The sequence below is a fragment of the Carettochelys insculpta genome, chromosome 20 (assembly GCF_033958435.1).
Source record: "Carettochelys insculpta isolate YL-2023 chromosome 20, ASM3395843v1, whole genome shotgun sequence".
Taxonomy (NCBI): domain Eukaryota; kingdom Metazoa; phylum Chordata; order Testudines; family Carettochelyidae; genus Carettochelys; species Carettochelys insculpta.
In genome coordinates, this window is record NC_134156.1 from 7,681,692 (window position 1) to 7,706,499 (window position 24,808).

The 24,808-nt window shown below is 53.0% G+C and overlaps 1 protein-coding gene across 2 annotated transcripts in view; it reads left to right on the forward strand.

The window, feature by feature from the left end:
• Positions 1 to 24,808, forward strand: part of EVPL (envoplakin) — a 46,104-nt gene continuing 21,296 nt past the window's right edge. Inside the window, exons 1-9 of one of the 2 annotated variants that reach the window (XM_075014172.1) lie at positions 6,581 to 6,726; positions 10,016 to 10,205; positions 16,918 to 17,017; positions 17,852 to 18,006; positions 19,376 to 19,499; positions 20,509 to 20,634; positions 22,082 to 22,120; positions 22,921 to 23,082; positions 23,435 to 23,542. In XM_075014172.1, coding sequence (XP_074870273.1) covers positions 10,147 to 10,205; positions 16,918 to 17,017; positions 17,852 to 18,006; positions 19,376 to 19,499; positions 20,509 to 20,634; positions 22,082 to 22,120; positions 22,921 to 23,082; positions 23,435 to 23,542 — 873 coding nt within the window. In that variant the 5' untranslated portion in view covers positions 6,581 to 6,726; positions 10,016 to 10,146. Of the gene's footprint in view, positions 87 to 6,580; positions 6,727 to 10,015; positions 10,206 to 16,917; positions 17,018 to 17,851; positions 18,007 to 19,375; positions 19,500 to 20,508; positions 20,635 to 22,081; positions 22,121 to 22,920; positions 23,083 to 23,434; positions 23,543 to 24,808 lie in introns of those variants that run through there. The other variant, XM_075014174.1, reaches the window with a different exon arrangement.

The window sequence follows — 24,808 nt, forward strand, 5'->3', positions numbered from 1 at the left end:
ATGTGGAGCAACTTATCACCGGCAAATATAATTCCTTCTGAGGTAATGAAGAACTCTGTTCTGGAAGCACACCGCCTGCGACAAAGGTCTGTACGTTCATGCAAAGACTTGTGGGCTCTAAACAGCATTGGCTGGGGATTTCTTTCCTACATGTTTTTGTTGGAAGAGGCTGATTTTTGAAAATTGTCCATAAGGAGGTTTCTCAGGTCCCCAATGGAATTTCTGGGGAGGGAGGAGGATGAGGTTAGCTCATACCTGAGAGTAGCCAAAAGTTCAGTGGTTAGGCATACGGATGGGGCAAGACCCAGGTTCAGATTCTGAACTGGGCAGAGCCCATTGGCTATTTGGGGTGTTTCTCACACACCAAAAAAAAAAGTTCTGGTGTCACACCCTCTGCTTTTTCATGAAACGGAATTCTTGTTTTCCAGCCAACCCTAGTTCAAAGTCTCCTTTGCAAGTTGTTTTTCTTCACAGCCTTAGCTAGATCCAAAACTGAAAATATGCAGAGGGAGAGGTACTGTGGAACAGGTTTGTGCAAGGGAGAGGCTGAACACAACCCTCTCCTGTTGCAGTGTGTCTGATCTAAGAAAACAAGTTCAGCAAAATATGCTTTTGCATACCTGCCCCAGTAGAGGTTTTAGGCTGAGCTTTCTTGGCTTGTTCCAAAGCTGTCTGATGTTGGCAGATTTGCAGTTAGTATTGTGGTAGCACCGGACAGTTGTAATCATGGACCTGTTACGCTAGATGCTGTATGCATACAGAACAAAGACAGTCTCTGCCCCATAGTGCTTGGTCAAAATAGCTGTGTTTTGGTTCTTCAGTGTGGAATTAATGCCCCAGTCACAGTATCTGCTATGTGGCCTTTGTGATCCTATTAGGGTAGGAGTAGTGAGTGGCCACAGGCCTGGCCACAGCTAAAAGATGCCCCCTGCTGGGGGCAATCCACTGGGCTTGGGAACCCAAGTAATCCTGGGGACCAACTTAAAAGAAAACAGGCCCAGCCCTGGAGGAGGACTCCACCTCTCAAGGTCCTTTCCAGTTCTGTGAGATGCGTGTATATCATAGGGTTAAAATGAGGGAGCTGGGAGGGGATGCTAAGCAGAGCCCTGGACAACACCAGCTGCTTCTTGAAGGTGTCGAGGGAGCTGGTGGATGCTGCCCAGAGGAATTCTGCCTGTGTGTGTGAACAGATAGAAGAGTGGAAAATAGGGCCCCCAGTTGCAGTTCCACCACTCAGCCACCCTCCTCCTGGGTTTTGTAAGTGGCCATCTTAGCCATAACGAGAAGGCTGAGGAGAAGATCCTGTAACTGTGGGTCGGGGATGAGGCGTGCAAAGATCAGTATGTGGGGGGGGGGGGTGAAGTGCAGTCGGAACCCCAGCAGGAGGTTCCAGAGGGGCTGGAAGAGGAGCTGTAGCCTGGCACATCCAAGCTAGATGTGCACCAATGTCTCCCTCCTGCCACAAAAGGGAGCAAGTGTCAGGCCTGTGTGAAGTGTGCCAAGTACACGCCCACGCTCACAGTACCGTGGAGGATCTGGCCAACGCCCCCCATGGGCCCATGGTGGAGTACATACTGGTTCAGTGAGGCTTCCCACCCACCTGCTGCTAGCAGGATGGGAGGGTGGGGAGTAGAGTATGTGAGGCATGAGCATGTACAGGTGAAATCTTGGCGTGTTGCAAAAAGGGACTGGCTCCAGCGCATGCAGCTGGCTCAGGTGATGAGCGGGGGGCAGTTGGGGGCCTATCCCCAGTCTGGAGAGCCAGGAATGGGATCGGGGTGCACCCATTTGCAAGACCCAGTTGAGGTAAACTCCCACAGCGGGCGATAAAGCATCCCTCGCTACCTGGCGTATGGGCACACTAGGGAGTACAGTGTGGCCTTTCCGATGCTGGTGATATTAAAGCGGAAATGCAGCAGGCATATGTGGCTGTTACGGGGTTGGTAATCTTGCCTGTCCTCCTCCTCCATGCACCTAAATGTTTCTCTGAATTTCTGTGTAAATTTGACCCTTTCCTGGTCAAATAAACCAGGCAGAGAGTTTGCTTAAATCTTGCCTTCTGTCTTGTGATTGGCATACTTTGCTGCAATCCAGAAGGGGATGTTAAGAAGGGGAGCTTGCCAATTCAGTATTTGTCACACAATGTGTAGCTGTCTTTGGGTACAAATCCAGTCCCTCTGATTGGAGTTGTTCCCCATGTGCTCCAAGTCCACAGATGTAAGGTTGCCTTGTACTCGAGTATGCTTCTTTGTTTTCAAAGAATATTCCATGGTCTCTAATCAATACGATTCCCTGTCACAATCCACTTCTAGACACCTGTCAGAACAGTCATTGAAAACCTCAGTTGGCAGGAAAGCTTTGCCATGGCTCCCCTTTCAGGGCAGGTGGAGGTCTCGTCATGCAGATGGTGAAACTGAAGCAGGCTGTCACTTGCCCAGGGTCAAACTGTGAACTAGAACTCAGGACTTCCTGCCCACCGCTCCAAGCCCCTGGGAACAGACCCTGCTGGTGGTAGTATCGGCAGCATAGGCTACTGAAAGTCTGGAGAATGTGTGTGCTCTTCTCTGAGAACTGGAGGAATGGGAAGCTTAATTGTCCCAAGCAAAGCCCTAAATGAACCAGAAGTAGGTGAAGTCTGGAATAACACCACCAGCTTGGGGAGGCAGGTGATGAGTTATTCTATTTCTCTGCCATGAAGCAGTCATTGGCACTTTGACAGCAGCCATTACAAATCAAGCATTTAATCTCCATTGTTTCCCCATTTGGAGAGGGGGAAGGATACCAGGTGCTTCCTTAGGTTCCATGTTCTGGAAAGTGCTTTGAGGGCCTCACATGGAGGTGCACAAGTACAGCCCTGTGTAACTCCTGTTCTTAGCTCTTGGGTTTAAGTGTAAAACTGCCATAACAATAATCCTCCGAGCTGTGCCCAGCAAGGTGGGAAATGGAAAGGCTGCCCTGAAGGAGACACCCCAGGCAAGTCTCTTTCTGTCTGTTCTCTGTGCCTTGAGGAGCTTGGCTGGTAACGGTTAACAAATCTCAGTAAATCTATGCTAACTTCCCTTCCTGTGAAACGACCTTTGTGCTCCAGCACCTGGGCTCGTTGAGCACGTGGATGTAATTAACCCTCTTGCTGCTGCTGCTTCTTGGCACCAGCAAAACGCTAGCTGCTCTCGCATGTGCTTTTCCAGTGGCAGTTCTGCCGGGCGGTGAGGAGGGAAGGGAGCATGCAGAGAGGCACGGAGGCAAGGAATTAATTAGTAGTGGCCTGTATTCAGTGATGGGCTTGTTGCCATAGTTACCATAATGGTCCCTGTGGAAAAGGAAAACCATGTCCTACTGCTCTCGTGCCTAGGTTCACTGCTCTAAGCACCTCATTTTTCCTCCAATAGCCCTTGGCCTGTTCAGCTTTGTCAGCCCTTTTCCCAGCAGATCAAGTAGGTACCATGCTGTGTTGCTGGCCCTGTGATGCACTGAACTGGTGACCCACCCCTGCACCTTTGGGGTCAAAGGGCAAAAAGCTGTTATCTAGCTCCTGGGGAGTAGCCCCTAATTCGGTGACAGTCTTGCAGGAGTCAGCCAGCGTGCTCAAGGAGTAAGGCATCACTCAATGCAAGCAAATGGTTTGCTCACAAAAATGTCCTATTTCAACTCTGCATTAAAGTGTGGGCTGGGAAATAACAAGTCTGTCTCGAACTCCCCTAGGGACAGGAACAGGATTTCCTGGTCGACTCTGCTGTGTGTACCCAGAACCCTCTGAGTGTATTAACTGTTGCACAGGGGAGCGACTGTTAGTATAGTTTGTAGCACTGACTGTGCAAAGCTCTTGGAGGTTCATTGCGCTTGAAGGCCCAATACAAATGAAAGTAGTGTAGCTGCATCACTGACAACCTCTGCCGGCATTTCCTACTGGAGGGCAGAGGTACCAATCCCAGCCAATTTAGAGAGCAAAGACACTTGCCGATGCGGCCTGAGTTGATACCGCAGAGGCAAGAGCTGGTGCTGTACTTGCTTGACGAACATTTCAGCATGTCTGAAAACCAAGCAACTTGCAATATAACCAGCCACAAAACCCACCAGAGTGAGTTTGGTGTTTAATGAGAGGTGGCAGAAAGGCTGGCTCCGGTTGGCTGAGCCCGTCTCTGCCTGTGCCCTCCCTGCCGTGCTTTCCGAGGCCAAACCTCCTTGGAGCATCGGACCTTTTGTTCCCTGTGAACTGGGCTCTGCAGCCTGATGTCAGACATCCCTGCCAGTGCTATCGCTGTCGGTCGGAGAGGACAAGGTGCCGCAGGAAAGCGTTAGCTGTCATGGTACTTGCAGCGCCAAGTGTTTTTTTGCTGCCATGTGCCTGTGTGCAGCAGTGAAGCCAGGGCATTTGCAAGGCCTGCTGTCAACACTCGTGCTCAACTACGGTAGGTCAAGTCCCGCTGATCTGGTGAAGCCTATGATGGTTTCTGCCCCCTGCATTGCAAGTGACAGGCACTGCAGCTGTGCCAGTTCAGCCAGTTGTCCTAACTTGGAAATGATCTCCTTGCTCCTGATGTGCTGTGAGACTTCTGCTTCAGCAAGTCTGGAATTCACTGGTACATCTGCAGGTAGAGGTGGGGTTCTGCTGTGGCTGAGGTGCAACCATCAAATCTGTGCCAGCAGAACTAAGGCCCTCAGACATCATGTGCAGTCAAAGCACTTAGTCAGGTACGGCCACTTTCGTGCTTGATTTTTTAGACACCCTCCTTTCAGGAGCAAGAGGGGGTGTCTCATGTGGAAGAGTGGGGCCAAGATCTGCTTGGCCCACAAGCCCAAATCCAAGCTTGTGTTTCCCTCTTAGCTAAAGACCATGTCGCCATGTGTTGATACAGCACGTACCAGAATAGGAGCCCACGGGGCCTTTAGACATTACGAAAGTATAAACAGTAGCAGCTGTTACAGGTGCTTTGGCGATGCCTCTGTAAGGTGTGAGCCTGAGGTGCTGTTTAAATCATGTGGTGCCCCCCAGGTGCCTGTGTGAGATCCTCTGAGTTCTGCAGGCTCTGCCAACTGCCTCCACCTACCAGAACAGGGGCTGCTGCAGTCTCCCACCCCAAGACTTCCTGGGTGTGGGTGGGGGCAGCTAAACCAATTAAAAGGACAGTTTCCAATACTGCACCGAGCAGCTGACACCAGCATAGAATCATAGAACACTAGAACGGGAATGGACCTCGAGAGGTCATCCGTACCAGCTCCCTGTGCTCACCATCTAGATCGGGGTCAGCAACCCCTGGCCCAGGTGCTAAGAGCAGCATGCAAGCTGATTTTCATTGGCACGTGAGGCAGGAACTCCGCCACACAGCTGGGAGCTTGCTCAAAGCCCCGCCTCCTTTGGATTGACAAAAAGCCACCAAATGCTACCAACCACCCCTACGTGGAAAGCTCTGCCTCTTTATTTGTTAATGAAGCTGTTGTAAGTAGGACTATTAGTGACTTTAAAAAGCATCACCCGCCCTGGGACTGTACCTAGAGGTCAAAAAGGTCAAATTTTGGTGCTCTGCCTTGGAAAGGTTGCTGACCTCTGGTCTAGATCACCCCTGTTAGCTATTTATCTAACCTGTCCTTAAATATCTCCATCAGTGGAGAGTCTACAACCACCCTAGCCAAATATAGTCCAGTAATTATCCACCCTGCCAGGGCATTTTTCCTGATGTCCAATCTAAATCTTCATTGCTGAAATTTAAGCCCATTGCTTCTTGTCCTAAGAAGCCTATCTGGATCTTCCTCCTGTTCTCGACCCTTTGCTTCCATGAGCACCAATAATACCTGCAAGTTTACCAAAGTTAAAGCTAGACAGGAACAAGGAATCCAATCGCAAATAGCCTCATTTTTTGGCCTCCTCGCCTGCGGCTATCTCATGAAAAGAATTGCTGCCACCTTTCTCTTTCAGATCTCCTAACGTTCCCTGATGCAGACAAGGGACACCACCCAAAGGGCAGAAATACCTATAGCACGGAAGTGGAGGGTAAGAACAGCCGAAGGGGGTATAATTAAAGGGAACATAGGAGTGGAACACATAGGAGGGCTGGCTTTATCTCGGGTTCCATCACAGATTCGCTAAGAGGGGGACTCATCAGTACGCAGACCTGCAAATATATGTGTAGGTGTGTTGCTCCCATGGAAAGCACTGGGAGTTGGGGCTTTAAATACCTTTGAGGAGCTGGGCCTAAGGACCCAGTTCTATTGACCTTTGCTCTGACTGGGCCACACTGTCCTTTGCAAGTGGAGCCTAGTGGTGATACTCACATTGGTAGAATCCAGTCCCAAGGGACAGACTGACCCATGCCAGAGGTGGGCAAAGGGCAAACCAGGAACCTTCCTCTTCTCACATGTACTTCACTCTGGGCCCAGGAACAACTTCAGGCCTGTGCTCCCAGTGGTGTAAATCCCCCGGAGAGAGAGGATGAGGAGGCCTGGCCCTCCCCTCCCCGCCCCCGCATGGAACAAATCGCTATATTCCAAGAGCGCTCAGCTGGGGGAAGGATTGTGCTGCAGGCCTGTGGGCAGATAGTACCATGTGCCCTTTTAACCTCTCGGCGCTTCGCTTCTCACAGCTGTGACAGGGGTGATAACAGACCTGCCAGGGATGACGTGAGGCTGATGCCAAGTGCTGAGCGATCCTTCACGACAGAGGGGCAAAATCGTATCCTAGCGGGAAGTTCTTTGTAATCAGGTGTGGGGGCTCTGCAGGGTGTACAAGGGGTAAGTAGCACTAGAGGGCTTTCTAGAGATCCCAGTCACCTTGCTTGTCTTCAGGCCCGCTGACGGGAGGGAGGGAAAAGATGGGGCAAAGTGGCTATTGCACAGGGTCCTGGCTTTTCAAAGGGGCCTGGCACTACGACCGCCACCTCATCTACTTTGGCAACAGCGGCAGCCTGAGCTCCAGGGCCCTTCAAACTACTGCGGCAGCCCCCCGCCACGGGGCCGTGAGCGTGGAGGGGACTCAGCACCACAATCTGAGTCACGCTCAGGCTTGGCTGCCACAGGCCCCACCCTTTCCAGGGCACAGAGCCAGGGCCCCCCTCCCACCTTGCCCTGGAGCTTGCAGTAGCTGTCAGTGCCGCTATTTGTCATGAACTCTTTGCAAACACCTGTACAAGGCTTACTCGGGTAAAATCCAGCGCCAGGATTTGAACATAAGAACGGCCACACTGGGTCACGCCAAAGGTCCGTCTAGCCCAGGATCCTATTTTCTTCCAGGGGCCAATGCCAGATGCCCCAGAGGGAATGGACAGAACAGGTAGTCATCAAGTGATCCATCACCTGTTGCCAGGTTCTGACAAACAGAGGCTAGAGACGCCATCCCTGCCTCGTTCTGGTGAAAAGCCATTGAGGGACCTGTCCTCCACGAACTTACCTAGTGCTTTTTTGAACCCTGTTAGTCTTGACGTTCACAACCTCCTCTGGCCTGGAGTTCCACAGATTGACTGCGCGTTGGGTGAAGTCATATTTCCTGTTTGTTTTAAATTTCTGTGTTAATACTCAGCATCCCATGGGGCTCACAAAAAAAGGAAGGGCTTCCTCTTTCCTGCGGTACTACAAGCAGAAATCTTGTTTGGTAAAGAACGCGTTACGTCAATGTCTTTACCTGTTGCCGCCTGGCTCAAAGGCAGCACCAGTTTCTGGCGAATCATTCAGCACGTGGGGCAGGCCCCCATTCACTCATGTGACTTGTGTGTGCAGTTACTGGCTTGCTGTTCTCTCCAGTCAGGGCCGCGCCCTAACCTAGCTGAGATGCCTGTAATTCTTTGCGGTGTTCAGAAATTAGCTGTGTGTGTGTGAGAGAGAGAGAGGTTCTGCCTTCTGGTGGAGCAGAAAGGTGTTTATGAGGCTATTTTCTCTTCAGCGGTCTTTCTTTCAAAGAGGGCTCCATTCCAGAGTGGGAGAAAAATTGCAGAGGTGTGGTGGAGAGACAGAGAAACATTTTAATAACTTAAAGCCCAGCAGATCAGGAATTTCTCCTTCTGCGCCCCTAAATGACAAGTGACTGATTAATCAGAGGTGAAAGTATTCTGGGAGGGGCTCAGTTATGTGGATATTCTTTTGTATTTCTCTCCCTCCCTGCCCTGTGCCTGTACAACTTTCAGAAGGTATTTCTGGTAGTACCTGTTTTCAGTCAGTTCTCCTAGTTTTACCCCTTCTGGCCTGGATCTTCACTGATTAGTACAACTTTGGAGAAAGTGACCTGTGGAAAATGGGTGTGCCATGCAATCACATAGGACTGCTCGTTCTGCACCCTTTTTGTGCAGGTGCAAGGTCCAGGAGCAAAGAATCAGGCCCTAACCGCCTTACAAATTTCTCCTTTTGGTGGAGTCTCAGCTTTTCTTTCATTTTTAAATGACACACGATTTGTACTAGCAACGAAGGGTCCTGTGGCACCTTATAGACTAACAGAAAACGATTTGTACTGTAAGCTTCTCAGACCAGGGAGCAGCTCCTACTAGGTGTTTGAGCCCAATAAGAACCCGCTACCATCCATAGATCTCAAAGCACTTTACTTCCATATCATTAGTGCCATCTAACAGATGGGGAAACTGCAGCCCAGAGCTTGTCCGCGGTCAATCAGGAGGTGAGCAGCAGAGGGAGAACTAGAGCACAGCTGTTGAGAGCGCAGGTCTGTTTCTCTATCCATTAGGCATCACTGTTTTGAGGTGGGATTTTTATCGGTACTGGGACATCTCGATGCTATTGTAATACAAATTAGAAAAAGCTGGGGCCCTTCTGTACCACTGGAGGAGAACAGTGCTCAGGGAAGGGCAATGCCAATTTACACTGGCCTTCCAGCTCAAAGAACCGGGGCTGAAATATTGGCCCTTACTGAGGTGAATGGCAAAATTCTCATTGACTTCAGGAAAGCGGAATTCATCCTAGGGCACCTGCTAAGCCAATGGGTAACCTTCCTTGCCCTAGCAGTGAACATGATTTGGAAAAAAAGACTTCTTTTAAGTTTTCACCCTGCAACCCCTCTACCTGCTCCAGCCGTGTTGTTAACGGGCCTCGTGGGAGTCGCATTTTAAGCTGATAAATGTGGTTCTTCAAGGTGAGTACGAGCCCTGCACTAGAATAATACTGCACCCTTCTTTTTTACTTACGGTGCTTCTGAAACCTCGTCCCTAGCTTCTCACCATTCCAGGGACTGGGGTCATCACCCGTTCTGGTGCTAAGGACTGCCATTTATGCTGCCTTATTAAGAAGCAGCTGATCAGGGGAGGGCTTTCCATAAAAGAAGTTAAAGGGTCAGATGCTGTGATAGAAACGTATGACTTTGTAGGGTACTTAGCATGCTGGAGGTGATGCAGCTATTTAAAAGAGAGGCTTGGTCTCTCTATTCCCCTCTGGCCTTTCCTTGCTAGGTAGGATGGCTGCTGTACCTGGGAGAGAAAGCAGGAGCATTAGCCCCACTGTGCAGAGGCTGGCTCCCTTGCCCAGGTTCGCCTAGGCAGGCACTGATGGTGGAGCTGGGACCAGAAATCAGATCAGCAGCTGCGTCTTCCTTACCTTTTAGCCACAAGAGCCAAAGGGCCCATATTATTGCTAACTGGGAAGCTGCCTTCCCTGGCCTCCTTCCAGGAAATTATGTTCCTAATTGATGGGGAAGAAGCTGCCATGCTTAGAACTAAAAGTTAATTAACTGCACTGGAGCTCAGGCATCTGATGAAGCGGGTCTTTGCCCACAAAACTTGTGCTCCAAATTATCTGTTAGTCTATAAGGCGCCACAGGACTTCTTGTTGTGTTTGAAGACACAGACTAACTTGTCTACCTCTCTGATACTTGGATTCAGTCTGTTAGGTATCAAAACTAACAATGAACCTCTCTACCGGAGAGAATCCTGTGTCTGACTGAGCCAGAATGTGAGCGTAAAGGAATGTACTTCTGAAAAGCAGGGTGGGGTCACCCGCTCTCCCTCTGGGGCTCTGCTCTTTCCAGCACAACTGGTTTTTCTAGTCATTTTTAAAGCCAGGCTCTCTCTCTGTTCTGGATCACCTGTAGCTTGGGGAGGAGCCACCCAGAAACTGCTCTTGTAACCTGCCCCAGACCATCCCAGCTGGAGCCTGTCATTCCATCCCGGCAGACAAGCAGAGCTGTGTGGACGCCAAGAGGGGAGCTAAACTCCTGCCAAGATGTTCAAGGGAGCAGGCAAAGGCTCCCCAAGCAAAACGTCTCCCATCAAGCTAGCCAAGTAAGTATGATTCCTTGATCCTCTCTGAGCTCTTAGGGGGTTACAGCACCTCTGGGAGGAAAAGTGTCCAGGGAACAATAAAAGGGGATGTGTGGAATAGTAAAGAGGGAAGAGCTTTCTGCTGAGCCCTGAACAAATAAGGTTCTGTTTGGGAATTGCCTGGAAACAGCCCAAATTCCCCTCCTTCCTTCGGCCGTGCACTGATTGTCTCTGTTGTAGTCCAGCCCAGAGGCAGCTGCATCGCTCCTCTGTGAACACCATCTAGTTCGTTAGGCACTAGACACATGTAAGATACTGTAGCGATAAGCCACGTGGCGTAGGGAGGCGTGACGTTCATCCAGAGAAGCAGATGGAAGGCTGTAGTGGAAGCCAAGTGGCCGGACGCTGCTGTTTCCAAGCGATGTTCTCCGACGGACAAACGTCAGCTCGTCAAGGTGTTGCTGGACTGTTAATAGTTCAGTGTAGCATTTTCAACGACTCCAGGCTGTGGGTGGGTGCGGGGGTGATGCTGCCTTCACGAGTGAGATGGCCCCAAAAGAATGTTAAAACCTTTGGAAAGGAACCCAAGCCGAAGGCTCCCGCTGACACCAAGCTCAGAGCAGCCTGGCTCTTTGCTGAAGGAAACAGGAGGCGGACAGGATGGGCTGTGAATTGTGGGTATAATTCATCCTGGCTACAGGATGTTTCCCTCCATCACGAGTCCATGTAACTGGGGTAGGGTTTGGGCTGCACGTGGGGTAGGTCCTGGAGGACTGCAGCAGGCACAGTTTCACCCGGAGGCACGGTGTTGCAGTACTCCTCTATCAATGTGCGGGCTGAGGTGTAGAGAACAGACACCCGTTTGGGGGTAATTTTACCTGGAAGCTGGAGAGCTCCTGCTAGGCAGGGCTTCCCTGGGCATCTATGCGAGGGAGCCCTTGTGAAGGCAGTCCTTTCCCCTGTTCAAACTGCGGATCTTCACCTCTGGGCTGTTTTCCATCCTCCTCCCACTCTCTTTTTCAGAACCGTAGTCCAGCCGCCGGGGCTTGTTCTCAACGCAGCTCCCGGCCTGGCCGGACGGCAGGGAGCAGAACGCGAGGCAACATGTGGGGTTACAAAAGCAGAACCAATACAGGGCTGTACACCGCGGCTTAGCCCCAGTTTGCCCTGGAAGGAGCCTGCCTGGAACACCCCATCTGCAATGAGGGAGGGAGAGGGGGAGGCAGACAGCCAGGGTTAGTGAGCTGTCCCATCTGCACGCCCACAACTACAGCGTTTAAAAGCAGCTCGTAGACTCGGCTGTATCCTGGTTAGGCTGGCTCGTGCGGATGGGCCCCCGTCTCCTAGAAGCTGATTACAGAAACTGGCACTTAACTAAACCCTACCGTGGTAAATAGGCCATCTCACAGTGGGCCCCTATTCCACGGTTCATCAGCTAGTGCTACAGCCTGGTTCTCAGAGGGGCCAAGCACCCACAGCTGACAGTGAAGGCTGCAGGTTCTCAGCCCCTCTGGGACTCAGGGCCCTCCAGGGCCTAGCTCTGCAGTAAGATCCCTACCCAGAGGCCTGCCAGCAATCTACATTTCTACAGCCTCCTCCCTCACCCCAACCTGTTTGTGAAGCAATCTGGCCTTGTCCCTGTCAGCCAGGCTGGTCTGTATTGAAACCTCCAAAATCTGATTTAAACAATCCAAATACCTGGCAGCTGGGGGCGGGTGGTGCTCTTTAAAATTTTTCCAGGCCCGTTTTCTTGTCTCATTTTGAGATTGCTCCTGTCATGCCCTGGTGAGAGAGACTGGCCCTGTGCCCACCTGCACCTCCTCTGGGGTAATGAGTCACCCGAGGGACCGGTGAGAGCTGAACTCTGCCTCCTGTGCTGGGTGGGGCAGGGGGGCTTGTAGACCATCTTAGGTCAGTCTCTTTCCTGCTTAGAGAGTCAAGCCAGCATGCAGGGCACCTGTAGGGCCTGGCACTCCTGAAGTGTTTAACGGACGTTGACTGACCCAGCCTCAGGCTGAGGGGTTGGTCAGTATCACCCCCCATCTGTAGGAGCTGAGGAAATTGAGATTGAGAGGTGAAATGGCTCAGCCGAGGTCCTGGCAGGAGTTCAGTGTCAGAGGGAGGTATTCCTGGCTCCCAGCCTTACATCTAGGGGCGGCTGAGTTGGAGCACTGGTGCTGTACATGTGACTGGTCACAGGAGGAGGCAGAACTGACCCTGAGCTACTGGAGTTGGCTGCCTCAGGTGTGGTGGAACTGGAAAGCTTTTCAGGTCTACCCATGACTCCTCCTGGCACGGCTGGGCAGGCCTGGGTACTAATAGGCTAAGTGTGCCTCCTGCTGGTCTGGCTGAGCCCCTTTGAACATCAGTGGAACAGGCTATGGGCTGCCGCAGGATCCAGCAGACGGGGGCCTGGGCAAAGTGGTGGATTAGAGGCTTCCGTGCAGACCAAGATGCTAAGTAAGCCCTGGGCAGAATGAAGCAGTTTAGCAACTTTCACTTGGGAACACAAGGAAAATGGCCCGGAGTTAAGGGGAGCGGGCAGGGGAATGAAGAGAGAAGGTGCTTGTAGCCCTATTGGAATGCAGCAGGGCAGGTGGGAATAAGAGGTGGGCAATGCTCCTGTTTGTGCTAGGCAGAAGATGAGACTATCCCGGGCAGATAACTGAAGTCCCTGGTAGAAGTGAGGTGTCCTAGGAACTGAACCAAAGAATTACTAAAAGGGTGCTCGATGCCTTCAAAGCGGTAATTAGTCCCACGTGAGGGGGGAATGTTCTTATCCCTTCTGCCGATGGGGAACCACACATCTGCCAAATGCTGCCGCCAGTGGTGCTGCCCGGTTGCAGTCGACATGGTTACATCCGGGTAAATTAGGTTCAGATCCTACCAGGTGAGATAAAATGACATGTCCGAGAGACGACACACCTGGCATCCAATATCTTGTTCCATTCGTTAGTCCAAGTGGTGTCTCTCCGGGCTCAAAAAAAAATCCATGTGTCAGCTCTTCAGCCTGAGGATCCAGGCTTCCCTCCACTTGGGCTGCACTTTAAATGCTCATCCCTGTATGGGGGTGGCAGGATGCTCCCATGATATCCAGTCTCCTGGCTTCATCTGCAGTTGGAGGATGTGGACACAAAGGCAGAAGAGGGCAAGTGGAACTCTCCAAGGGGCTGGAAAGGCAGACTTCGGGGGAGAGGCTGAGTTATGCTGCTTGTCACTAGGCCAGGAGCGGACAGCAGCGTAATGCTGGAGATTTAAAAGGGGTAATTGCAACAGATGTAGGGCAGCTGGCATTGCCGTTAGTAAGATGTAACAGTAGGACCGTCTCCCAAGGGAAGGGCTGCATCGCTGGGGCTTATTCACCCCAACACAAGGCCTAGGTGCTGCTTCAGTGTCTCTCCTTCAAGGTCCCTGAGCAGGACCCATATCCTTCATCCCTTCCCAGGTTTCTGTTCTGTAACACTAACCGTTCCATGTCAACCCAACCCAGCACTTGGCTTTCCAGTCTGTAGTTCATACTGCCCCTGGCTCGGCTTGACGGTACCTTCCCACAAGCCAGGTCTTCCTGCCTGGGTGTTACCTAACGTGCCTGTCTTTCCCCTTAAGGCTTCTGCCACCTCTCCTCATGGCAGGTGACTCGAGTCAGGCCGTTCCCTGTCTGGGTGGGGAGTCCCTTCCCCAGGTCCTCTTTGATCCCAAATCTCCCGTTGAAACCTTCCTAGCCTCTGCCACCTGTGCTCCTCTGATGGAGCAGGGGGGTTCTCTCATGTGGCGCAGCCCCTCATCTGACAGCCAGGTGACCTCCAATCTACCACCTGATTCTTGGCCTTAAATGCCATCAGCTCCAGAGGAAGTGCAGACCTGGCACAGGCAAGGAAGGACATTGTACAATCTTCAGTGTAATGTCCCCAAGACACAGCGCTCTCAAGTAGGGAACAGCTGTATTTATGAGGGCAGTTGGACCAGATGAATGGCTGGGTCTCTAATTTCCACTGTCCAGGCTTGGGTGTCCCCTCCTTCCCTCCCAAGAAAGGATGGCTTTTGGATTTCACCTCGCCAGGTTTCCTGAGTGCACACAAGGAGGTAATATTCAATGTCCCTGCGATTTGGCCAGCTCTGAGGCCAGTTTGGAAGGGAATGCAGCCCTCACAGGCCAATTACTTTTCAAAAGAAGATGTCAACTTCAGAGCCCAATGGGAACTTGGATAGGAGGTGGCATTCAGGGCCGTGCTGTCAGTTCAGCCTGTTAGAAACAGGAGCCAGTGAAAATTCTGCTTCCAAATCCAGGCGTTGCAAAGCTCACGGCCGTTCAGCTGTGGGAGCTTAGGCCAGGCTCTTCTCGAGGTTCGTAATTCAGAAGAGTGCTGACTTTCCCTGCCCCTATCAGCTGGCTCAGAAATGCAAAAGCGGAACTTGGAGCGAATTCATTCGTGGCGCCGTCTGGACATGCAGGGAGGCAGTGACTAATGGTTCCCTCCCTGAGCAGAGCACCAGGGCCAGAATCCTGGGTGGGGCTCAAGTGTTTGCTCTGAGCCCCTCCTCATCCCAGAGATGGGGAGCTGCCAGAGGTGTCAGGGAAGAGTGAAGATTCTGGGTAATGCCCTGAAAAATGGGGCAAAAAAACCAGCCAGTACCTGCACTGACTGATCTGGCAACAGTGACAGGCTCCTGGCCGGCTGCTCCTCCGAAGTGCCCCTCAGACTCTGCTGGTTACTGTGCAGCCAGCTGTTCAGAGGACAGGCCCATGGTTGGCTTTTGCACAGTTTATTGCAGGAGTCTTGCTGCCACAGACATGCTATGCACATGGGGGGGGGGGGGTGTGCGCGCACATCAGGGCAGTAAGATCCATTATCTGCATAGCAAGGAGCACTTTCCCACATGAGAATGGGGACTGAGCTATGCAGAGGGTAACCATAGCTTTGTACACAGTCCTCACAATGCTCGGTGAGCCAGCTCTTATTTTTCCTATCTGGCGGAAGGGGAAACGGAGTCGCAGAGATGCTGTGACTGGCCGAACGCTGCTGAAAAGCACAGACTGCGCCAAAGGCTGGGGAAGTAGAAAGCAGGGATGCAGCAACCAGAGTGAGAAATTGGAAAGCTGGTGTGAAATGAATGGCATCTCGCCACTTAGCTGTAGCTCTGGGGAGCGCTTTAATGTCCACGTGTGGGCCCCGCCCCCAGGCAGCTGTCTGCATTTCAGTCCATCTGGGCATGTCTGAGCTCGTGAACGAGCGTGTGCTTCTGACTGGTTGTGTGAATGCACAACTGCTTCTGTGTGCGTAGGTGTCTAAAGCATGTTCGTGTGTGTGCGCTTCTCCATCCGCTCCGCCTCTCTGGCTGCTGCAATGTATGTAGCAGTCGACGCCGGTCCGAGTGACTCGAGAGGGCTGGGGGGATGTTTGTATTCGGTTTTGGTGTCAGCTTCGGAGGGAATGCAGCTCTGGTGGAAGCAGGTACAACTCCCCTGGAAGTCCCCTTTCGTTAAGAAGGTGTATTACACGTTGGGTGTAACTTAGCAAACAGGTGGCCCTAGCCGAGCAGCCTCCAGCCTTGTGTGCCAGTTACTTTTCACATGCTACTCATTCGTGTGTGTCTCTCCATCCCCATGGAAGGCTTTATGCTGATTGCACTATCCCAGCTGTTAAGAAGCATCCCCCTCATTTGACTCGTACAGTCCTCTCCGTTGTTTTTACACCAGTTGTTCCAGGTACGTTCATCATCAGCACCTTCTGGCTGTGTCTGCACTAGAGAGTTTTGTTGACGGAAGGGGCCTTGCATCGATGTAACTCAGGGAGCGTCTACACACGGAAGTCCCGTGGCACCTTATAGACTAACAGATATTTTGGAGCATCTACTTTCGTGGGCAAAGACCTGCTTTGTCAGGTGCATCGTGGTTCTTTGGCCACGAAAGCTGGTGCTCCAAAATATCTGTTAGTTTATAAGGTGCCACAGGACTTCTTGTTGTTCTCGAAGATACAGACTAACACGGCGACCTCTCTGATGCGTTACATACGTAAAGTATTCTGTTGACAGAGTCTCGACAGAGCTCTGCATTAGCCTCAACAGTATTATCCCTCAAAAATTGGAAGTATAACAATCTGTCGACAGAGAGGGCTTCTGGTTTCCGGGCAGCCCTCTTTGCTGAGCTGCCATTTGGCTTTCTGGCACCAGCAGTGGTGAGTGGAGGGACCGGACTGGATGACCGTTCGAGGTCCCTTCTGGTTCTGGTGTTCTCTGAGCCTGTGCAGTGGCGAATGGTGACCGGGATCCAGAAGGGGAGAGTACCACAGTTGGTAATGTGATGCGCAGGGGATTGCAAGTTCTCAAGCAAGAATCCAGGGAAAGGGCAGGGGCCTAGTTCGCCCCAACAGAGTGATGTTCTGGCCTGGTTAACTCTCCAGTGCCACGAGTCCAAATTTTGGTGCACCAAGAGCTACTGTAAAACACAGCGGCAGCACTCCGTGTGCAGAAAGCTCTCCCAAGAGACAGCAGGGGAGGAAAATGGAACCACCGGTTCCTATGCAATGTTGGACTAACCCTGGGACTGCACAGACCACTCTTCTTTGCCACCTTGTAGACCTGAGTTTCCTGGAGCCTGAACGAACCTGATGTTCGTAGTCCTGAGCAACCAACAGCTGTGTGGCTGTTGAGAAGGGCTGCAGGTGGTGAGTGAGACCTGCTTCAGGAGGGTGGTTCACTTTTATCCACCAGCTTGTTTCCACTTGCCCTTCAGGTCCTCGGCCAATGAGCTGTCCGTCCTCATCTCCCGCCTGCAGAAGAATGCGGACCAGGTAGAGAAGGACATCCTGGAAACGCAGTCCAAGCTCAAGCAGGTAACTGCTGGACAGGGAGATGGGGCTGGCGAAGTGGGCCTCAGACAAAGGCGCTGGTGTGGCGGGGAGTAAGAATGTCAGCATTGGGCCATGTGTAGACCCCTCTCTTACCCCATCCAGGCCCCTCACTGCCTGCTAGAGCGGGGGCCAGCAGCTGGAACCCCATGTGAAGGGCTGGTGGCCAGCACACTGGGATCGGCAGTGGAGCCCCTGGGTGTGGGGCTGGTGGCTGGGTAGGGCCCTGAGCGAGCAGTGGAGCTCCCAGACGTGCAGAGCTGGTGGCCGAGTGGGACCCGGGTCCAGCAGCGGTGCTCTCTTGACAGCCACCAGGCTGGTGACAAGAGCCCTGGGTCATGCAGCAGGGCCCCGGAGCCAGCCACTAAGTGGGATCCAGGGCTGGCCAGAGTCCCTGGGCAACAGTGGGCCAGGTAACTGGGACCCTAGCCAGTAACAATACAGGGCCAGTAGACCTTGAGGGGCTGGTGCTGATGCTGGTGACCAGGATGTCTGGTGCAAAACATGGGGATGCTGCAGCCCCACACACTTCCCACACCTTGCCAGGAAATGCAGCACCCATGACAATTGTGCAGCTGCTGGCGTTTGTACCATGCATTAGCATCTCGGCTATGGCTTGCTGGGTGATCTGAGCCTGGATCCCTTACAGATAAGAGGGACCTAGATAACAGAGGAGACTTACTAGGTGAGCCTGCAAGAACCTGACATTCGGGAAGATGACACCCCATAGCAGTACTCTGACCTCGTTCCCTCCCTTGCAAACTAACCCTGGCATCTGGGCCACGTGGGGGTTTTGTGGCTGTTCCCTGTGGACGACAGGACGTCAGTAACTACCGGCAGAACAAGGCATTCAAGTTCCAGCAGGAGAACGCGAGGAGCCTGAAGGAGGCAGAGACCCTGCTGAAGGACCTCTTCCTGGATGTGGACAAAGCCAAGAGGCTGAAGCATCCCCAAGCTACTGAAATAGAAAAAGAGTAAGTGGAGGAGGAGCTGTTTGTGCTGCTTTTAGTGGGCTGCACGAAGGAATCAGGTTTATTATTTGTAGAGCGGTAGGGCTAGGCCCTGTACAAACTCAGCCCCCTGCCCCAAAGTGCCTACGTGACTCTCTGTGGCTTTGGTCACAGACCTTTTCTGCCTCAGTTTCCCCATTGGTAAACTGGGAATACTACCCCTCTCAGAAGGGTGTTTCAAGGACTGAAGAGCAAATGCTCATAAAGGGTTGAACGGGGAAAGTTCAGTCTCAGCACCAGGCCTGGCTGCTGTCTCATGCAGCACCTGAACATTCTTGTTCTTGTCGTCTCTCCCTGGTGCAACCAATTTGGTTGAACAATGGTGCAACAAAACATAAACCATCATGGGCCAGGTTCCCAGGAGTGCAGCCCGAGAGCCGCCTCCCCTGCGTGTGCAGGGCCATGGGTGTTTAGACATCCAGATCCCCCTATGTGCGCACAAATGGGCCGGGTGCGCTAACAGCTGCTCCAGTAATTGCTTGTGCAGATGAGTGTACGTCTGTACGAAGAGCATCGAAAAGGGAATGTTTCTCAACCTCCCCTATCTGGGCACATGGCAAACCAAATACAAAGCTCAAAAATCACCACCTGGCATGTCATCCTATTAGTACTTAATAGCTCTGTTGCTTCAGAGGTCTCGAAGCACGTGGCAGAAGACCGTTATCCCCATTTTGCAGCAGGGAGGCGATGCGACTTGCAAAGTTTACCCTGCAAAGCCATGGCAGAGCCAGGAAGAGAAACCAGGTCACCCAAGTCCCATTCCAGTGCATTGGCCGCTAAGCCACCTGCTCCCCCCAAAATACACTCAAACCAGTGGGGAGAGCTGTTTTCCTGTGGCAGCACTGGAAACTAGCACAAAGGGTTAAAGCAGTTTTGCAGAGCAGCGGTGCAGCTCAAAGCACCTTCCCTGGTGAGAGTCGTCATGTTCATGACTTTCCTCTCCCTGGTGCAGTCTCCCCGACTCAAGCATGAAAATCTGGATGGGAAAATGCTCTTAGAGCCGTTGGTTTTTCCTTTGTGGGGGGGATGGAAGTGCCCTGACTGAACCGGGTGCAAACACAAACACCTGCACTCCATTCCTGAGCTCACCTGGGAGCTTAGCTCAGGAGAGACCACCCTCCTGCCCAGCCAGAAGGCCTCAGCACGTGCCGGTTACCCCAAGGGTGGCTGGGTCAAGAGGAAAAAGCACAGTGTGCTGGGCTCTTTGACTGGACTCCTGGCTCCCCAGAACTCCCCCTGACTTGCGTGGAGCCGGGAGGTTGCCCTTTGTTCTGTTCTAGTCCCCAGCAAGAACCAGCAATGAGATGTTCCCTCCCTCCCTCCTTCCATACAGTATCAAGCAGCTCCATGACCGCGTGACACACCAATGTGCCGAATATCGAGATCTCTACGAAAAATTTAATGCCCCTGAAGGGGGCTCCAAGGTGGACTGGGCCAAAGTCCTCGAGCAGAAGCAGGTAAAAGCAGCAGCACCAGGGGCCGGGGCTCTGTGGACATTCACGCCGGCACTCGTACGTCAGCCAGCAGAACAGGGCTGCTTGTGTGCCTGAGACGCTGAGACACCCAGGACAGACTGTTGCCCTTTCCCTTTAGACTGGCCTCCGCTCTCGTGTACAGCTTGCTCCAGGGGAGCAAGGGGAAGGGTCCTGGGGGCTTTTTAGCTCACTTCCCACAGGGTGGGAGATCTGTTTTCGGTTCTGAGCATTGGCTGGGGATTTGCCAAGCTGATCCCACGGCGGATGTGAGCAGCCTGCCTCCGTAAGGAGCGTGTGCAAGGTGCTCTCCTGGCATACTGGGGCCTTTGCTATACTGCAAGCTCTGGGCGGCCTGGGGGTGGGATTAGCCCTTGAGTTAACACAGCCTAATTAGAAAGTGCCCTGGGAGCAGGTGGCATCACCCCACAAGCCCCGTTTGTCAGGTGAAACACAAGCAGCTCCAGTTCATATCCCAGGAGAACCAGTCCAAACTCACTGGGGGTGTCCACACTGCAATCAGGTGTTCACTGAAGCTAAGGGGCTGCTTCACTATGATGTAGACATTGGGATTCAGGCTACAGCCCGAGCTCCGGGACCCTCCAGCCTCACAGTTAAACAGTCCCTTAGCCCAAGGCCCATGAAGCAGAGTCAGGCCAGCTGTGGGTTTCTAACTGCTGTGTTGAGCCCCTGCCCCACTGTTGGGCAGCGGGGCATAAATACCCTCTTTGCTGTCTATGCATTTGGACAAAGAGCAGCTGAAAGAGATACGAGTAACCAGCCGTGCTTACAAATGGGCCCTCCCTTCTCCTCCCGTTTGAAGAGAGGAGTCTGGGTACTGGAGTTTCCAATTCCCAGCACCAAGCTGCAGTGGAAAGTTCCCAGCAGAACTTCTGGCACTAGCGTCTGGTGGCAGGAGCTGAGGGTGGGGGTTTTATATCTCCTAGTTGAGAACACAACCTGGGCGCTCACCACATTGCTGGTTTGTGTGCAGAAGCAAGTCAGTGCCGGGCAGTATGGCCCCACCGTGCCAGAGCTGGAGAAGCAAATAGCCGAACACAACATCCTCCAGAAAGAGATAGACGCCTACGGCCTCCAGATCAAGAACCTCCATGCCCCAGTAAGGTCTCCCTCCCTCTCTCCCTCTCTTTCTCCATCTCCACGCACAGCCCCGCGAGCCTTACGCGCACACCTGGTGGGAATCCCGGGGACCCACATGGTCATTGTCACCTTCATTCTGTACACGGCTTCCTTCTTACATTCCAAGAAGACATCACAGCCCCTCATGGGGCTATTGGTGATATCTGTATGCATGAGATGCTCTAGAGCACTGATTCTCCTCCCATGGCCCTGATGAGCCCAGGGCAAAACCTGGGGCAGATTCTTTGAGGCCAGTCTGGTTCAAAATCCTTGCCTGACACTTGGTGTGGATATTGCTCCAGCATATATGAATTGTCAATGCCAGCCATGTTTGGGGTCCATTGTCATAAATGAAGAGGCATTTCTTTTGAAGTTTGTTTTGTTGGCCTTCAGAAATCCAAGCCTCTCTGGCCAACCTTGTGGCCTTTGTTGTCACTTCTGTGCTCCAGGACTAGGGTCCTACTAAACTTGCGGCCATTCTGGTCAGTTTTCACAGCCAGAGGATTTAAGTCGTAGTGAGTTTTATTATTTCGGCTGTTTCAATCTGAAATGCCCTGGTGGTGTTTGTAGGTGTCCTGACTGACCCAAAAGGAGTTGAGGTTATTGTAGGGGGGCTGCTGAACTTCTACCCCGGTAGCAGCTCTGTCTTCAGAGCTGGGCCGCTGGAGCTTGGTGGCTGTGACCAGGAAGTCCAGCTCTGAAGATGCAGCCACCAGCAGGAGCACAGAACTCAGGCTGGCCTGGTATGGCCTTGTCACCCTCACCTCTGTGCTGCTGCTGGCAGGACACTGCCTTCAGAGCTGGGCATCCTGCCAACAGCTGTCGCTCTCTGGCTGCCAATTCCAGAAGCAAAGGACGGTTTGGCGGTGGTCACCCCAGACCCTGCACGAAGTGCCCTGCAGCAGCCACCTCAACCGTCCTGCGGACAAGCCCTGAGGATTACCTGGAGGAAGGGGGCCTGGTGCAGGGCAGCAGTGGGGGTGGGGCTTCCCCTGGCCACCAGCTGTGCCCCACCTCACCCTGCCCTCTCCCACCCCGCAGTGTTCCACTTCCCTCCGCCGCAGTGAAGCGGGGTGCAGCGGGCTGGGGGAGGGCGACAGGGCTGGCCCGGGTGAAGCAGGCTGCTGGGTATCTCCAGCTGCCATCGTGAGCACAGGAGGAGGGGGCTGACCCTTGCTGGTTTCCTGTGCCAGGGCGCCATGTTCCACAGCTTGCATTGTGGGGCAGGGGGGAAGGGGTGGGAAGGGACGGAGCAGGGGCGGGGCTTGGAGGAAGGGGTGCAGCGGAGGGGTAGGGCCAGCAGGGGCGGGGGAGTTGGGGCAGTTCTTGAGCAGTTTGTAAGTGTGGGGGCAAATGTTCCCCAAGCCTGCCTGTTGACTGCCTGCACTCTTCTCCCTCTTCCTTTGCTGGGGCTGGGTACCCCACAGAATGCGGCGGATTTAAAGAGCCAGTACAAGGACTTGCTGGTAAGAGCCTTGCTCCGTGTGCCGTGCCTCGCTTGCTTTTTGTCCGCGTCCGGGAAATCGGCTTGGCCTGGCTCTCTGGATATGCCACGGGTGGGGGGGTCGTTGCAGCCTTGGGGCTCGTTCCCTGGGTGGGCAGGGTGGGAACGCAGCTTCTGGCCCAAGGCCCTGCCACTTCATGTGTTGCTTCTTAACATCGCAAGGGCTGATCATCCCCTCTCTCTGGGCAAATCAAGAGCCGCATCGTTGGATGTGGAGTCACTAGGCCAGTACGCCTGGGGAGAATCGTAACTGTTGTCTTCTGTTTGACCCCACAATCCACTGCTCTGGAGAGGATTAAATCACCACAAGCAGGGGATCATGGGTCTCTTTGGGAATCAGAGGGACCAGATCCACAGATCCAAACGCCTCTGGACCCTGGGGTGTTCGAAATCCAGCTCCAAATTTTGCCGGATGGGGAGTCAGCAGCCGGGAGAGAGGAGTTAGTAAGAACCAAGATCCTGCTTCCGGGCAACTGCCCTCCATAGTTAAAACCAAGAAAGGCCAAATAGGGCAAATATTTGCCACACTAGGAACACTTCTACCCCTGCCCCCCGGCTCCCCACGGCACCAGTGGTTTGAGAAAAACCTCCTGTTTGAGAAGAATGAGGGAAGAGGGGATGAAAGTGATGTCCAGTAGGACCTCGTGAGGGGAGCGGTTTGAAAAGGCCTCTCAGGATGAGGTAACAATCACCCTGGGTCCAAGGACTGGACACGTCTCAGCCTGGGCACTGAAGTCTCCTCTCTTTGATGTGAATGGGCAGAAAGCCTCCGTCGGGCGAGGGCAGAGCCTGGGCAGTCTGTACCACCATCTGCAGTGCTGCACCAAGGAGCTGGGTTACCTCACAGACCAGCAGAACAAAATTCTGAAGCAGGACTGGAGTGACCAAATGGCTGACCTGCCAGGCGTGCGCCAGGAGTATGAGGTGCGTGTGTCCGGGAGAGGGGCTGTCTCTGTTGTTTAGAGGACTCTTTCTAGCTGACCTCTGCCCCTGCCCCCAACCCCCTGTTCTGTCTGGTACAGCTAATTAGCTACTAACCCAAAAGCAAGGCCAGTTCACGGAGAACCTGGGCATGAACGTGTACTTAGGACAAACATGCATATACCTCATCTCTGCCAGCCCCATGCATGGCCACCGCCAGCATTTACACCTTGCTTGTGCTTCTCTCCCTCCTGCGGGCTGGCGCTTTCACACCCCGGCTATCACTTCTCTGCTTCACTGAGGCAGGCAGCCTGGCTGCGACTCCTGCCTTTAAATCCCTTCATGTCTCTCTCAGGACTTCAAGGCTAATGAGCTTCTTAACCAGGAGGAGCGTGTGAACCTGCTCCAGGATGACGGGGACAGGATGATTGAACTGAAGCACCCAGCTGTGGAGCCAATCCAGGTAGGGGACCCAGGTGGGGGCTGCTTTCCTTCCCCCATCCTGCCATGCTGAGCTGGCCGCTAGGACTTTGGCTGCGAACTCCTGCGTCAAGCTGAGCATTTCCGAGAGAATCCTTGCAGAGTTACGTTTTTCCTGCCCCAGACAAGGATCTGTCTACACAGCAAGAGCTGTGGACTGCCTGAGCTAGCCCAGCTTCAGCATGGGTAGGTAGTACGAGCCCAGCAGGGAGGCCGGATGCATGCTGGGCTCTGGAGCCTCCTGTGAAGCACATCTGGGCGACCTCGGCTCCTGTTGTTCGGGAGGCGAGTCCTTTCCTCTCTCCTGAGGTCCTTTCAAGGGAGCACTCGAGGAAGGGCACTAGCCTCTGTGCAAAGTGAGTGTAACTTACACTGGACTGGCGGCTGGTGGGGATCAAATTCACCCCCAGAGTAAGCAAGCTCAGCCCCCGCTGTTTTCAGTGGGAGTTACCCTGGCTTACACAAAGTCCAGATATGTTCCCTACAGGGTGCCAAGCTGTTTTAACTTGCCTTGAAGTCAAAGGGAGCTAGGCCTGCTTACGCGAAGGCTGAGATTAGCCCTGTTAGCGTTCTGGATGATTTAATATAAGTTAAATTATGTCAGGGGCTGCTTTATCATTCACCCCTTCCCCTGTCACCCCTTACACATGCCCTGTCTGTCTCCTGGGCATGTCAGTCACGCCAGCTCTTCGCTCAGACAGCTCCCATTGAATACCAGGTCACCCTTTGGTGCCACTTCCTCTCACACCAGTTCCCTGACCAGTTTACACCTGCTGTGTAAATTGCACCACCCTTGCTGAAGTGCAGTTCAGAAGCTCTCCTGGCTGCAGTGAGACCTACCTTCCAGCCTGCTGAAAGACCAAATGCAGCAGAAAGTCAGTCTGTTTAAAAAGCTAAAGCAAGGAAAGCTGCTTCAGCCTCTGCTCCCTTTAGGGCAAGGGAAGGGAACAGACCCGTTGCACCAGCGTGTTAAGGTCTGGAGGTTGGTTTTGTGTTGTACGGAGCAGGTTTCTCCTCTAACAGCGAGACTGAGAATAGACTCCTTACCAGCTCTGGAAGATGCTCCTGATAAGAGCTGTATCTGCAGCAGTGTAAGGGTTGAGTTTTCTGCGTAAGAGAGGCAGCTGTGTTAGTCTGTATCCACAAAACAGAGGGCTCCTGTGGCAGGTGCACAGACATCTGACAAAATGGGTCTTGGTCCACACAAGCTTATGTACAAATAAATCTTGTGGTTTTTAAGGTGCCACAG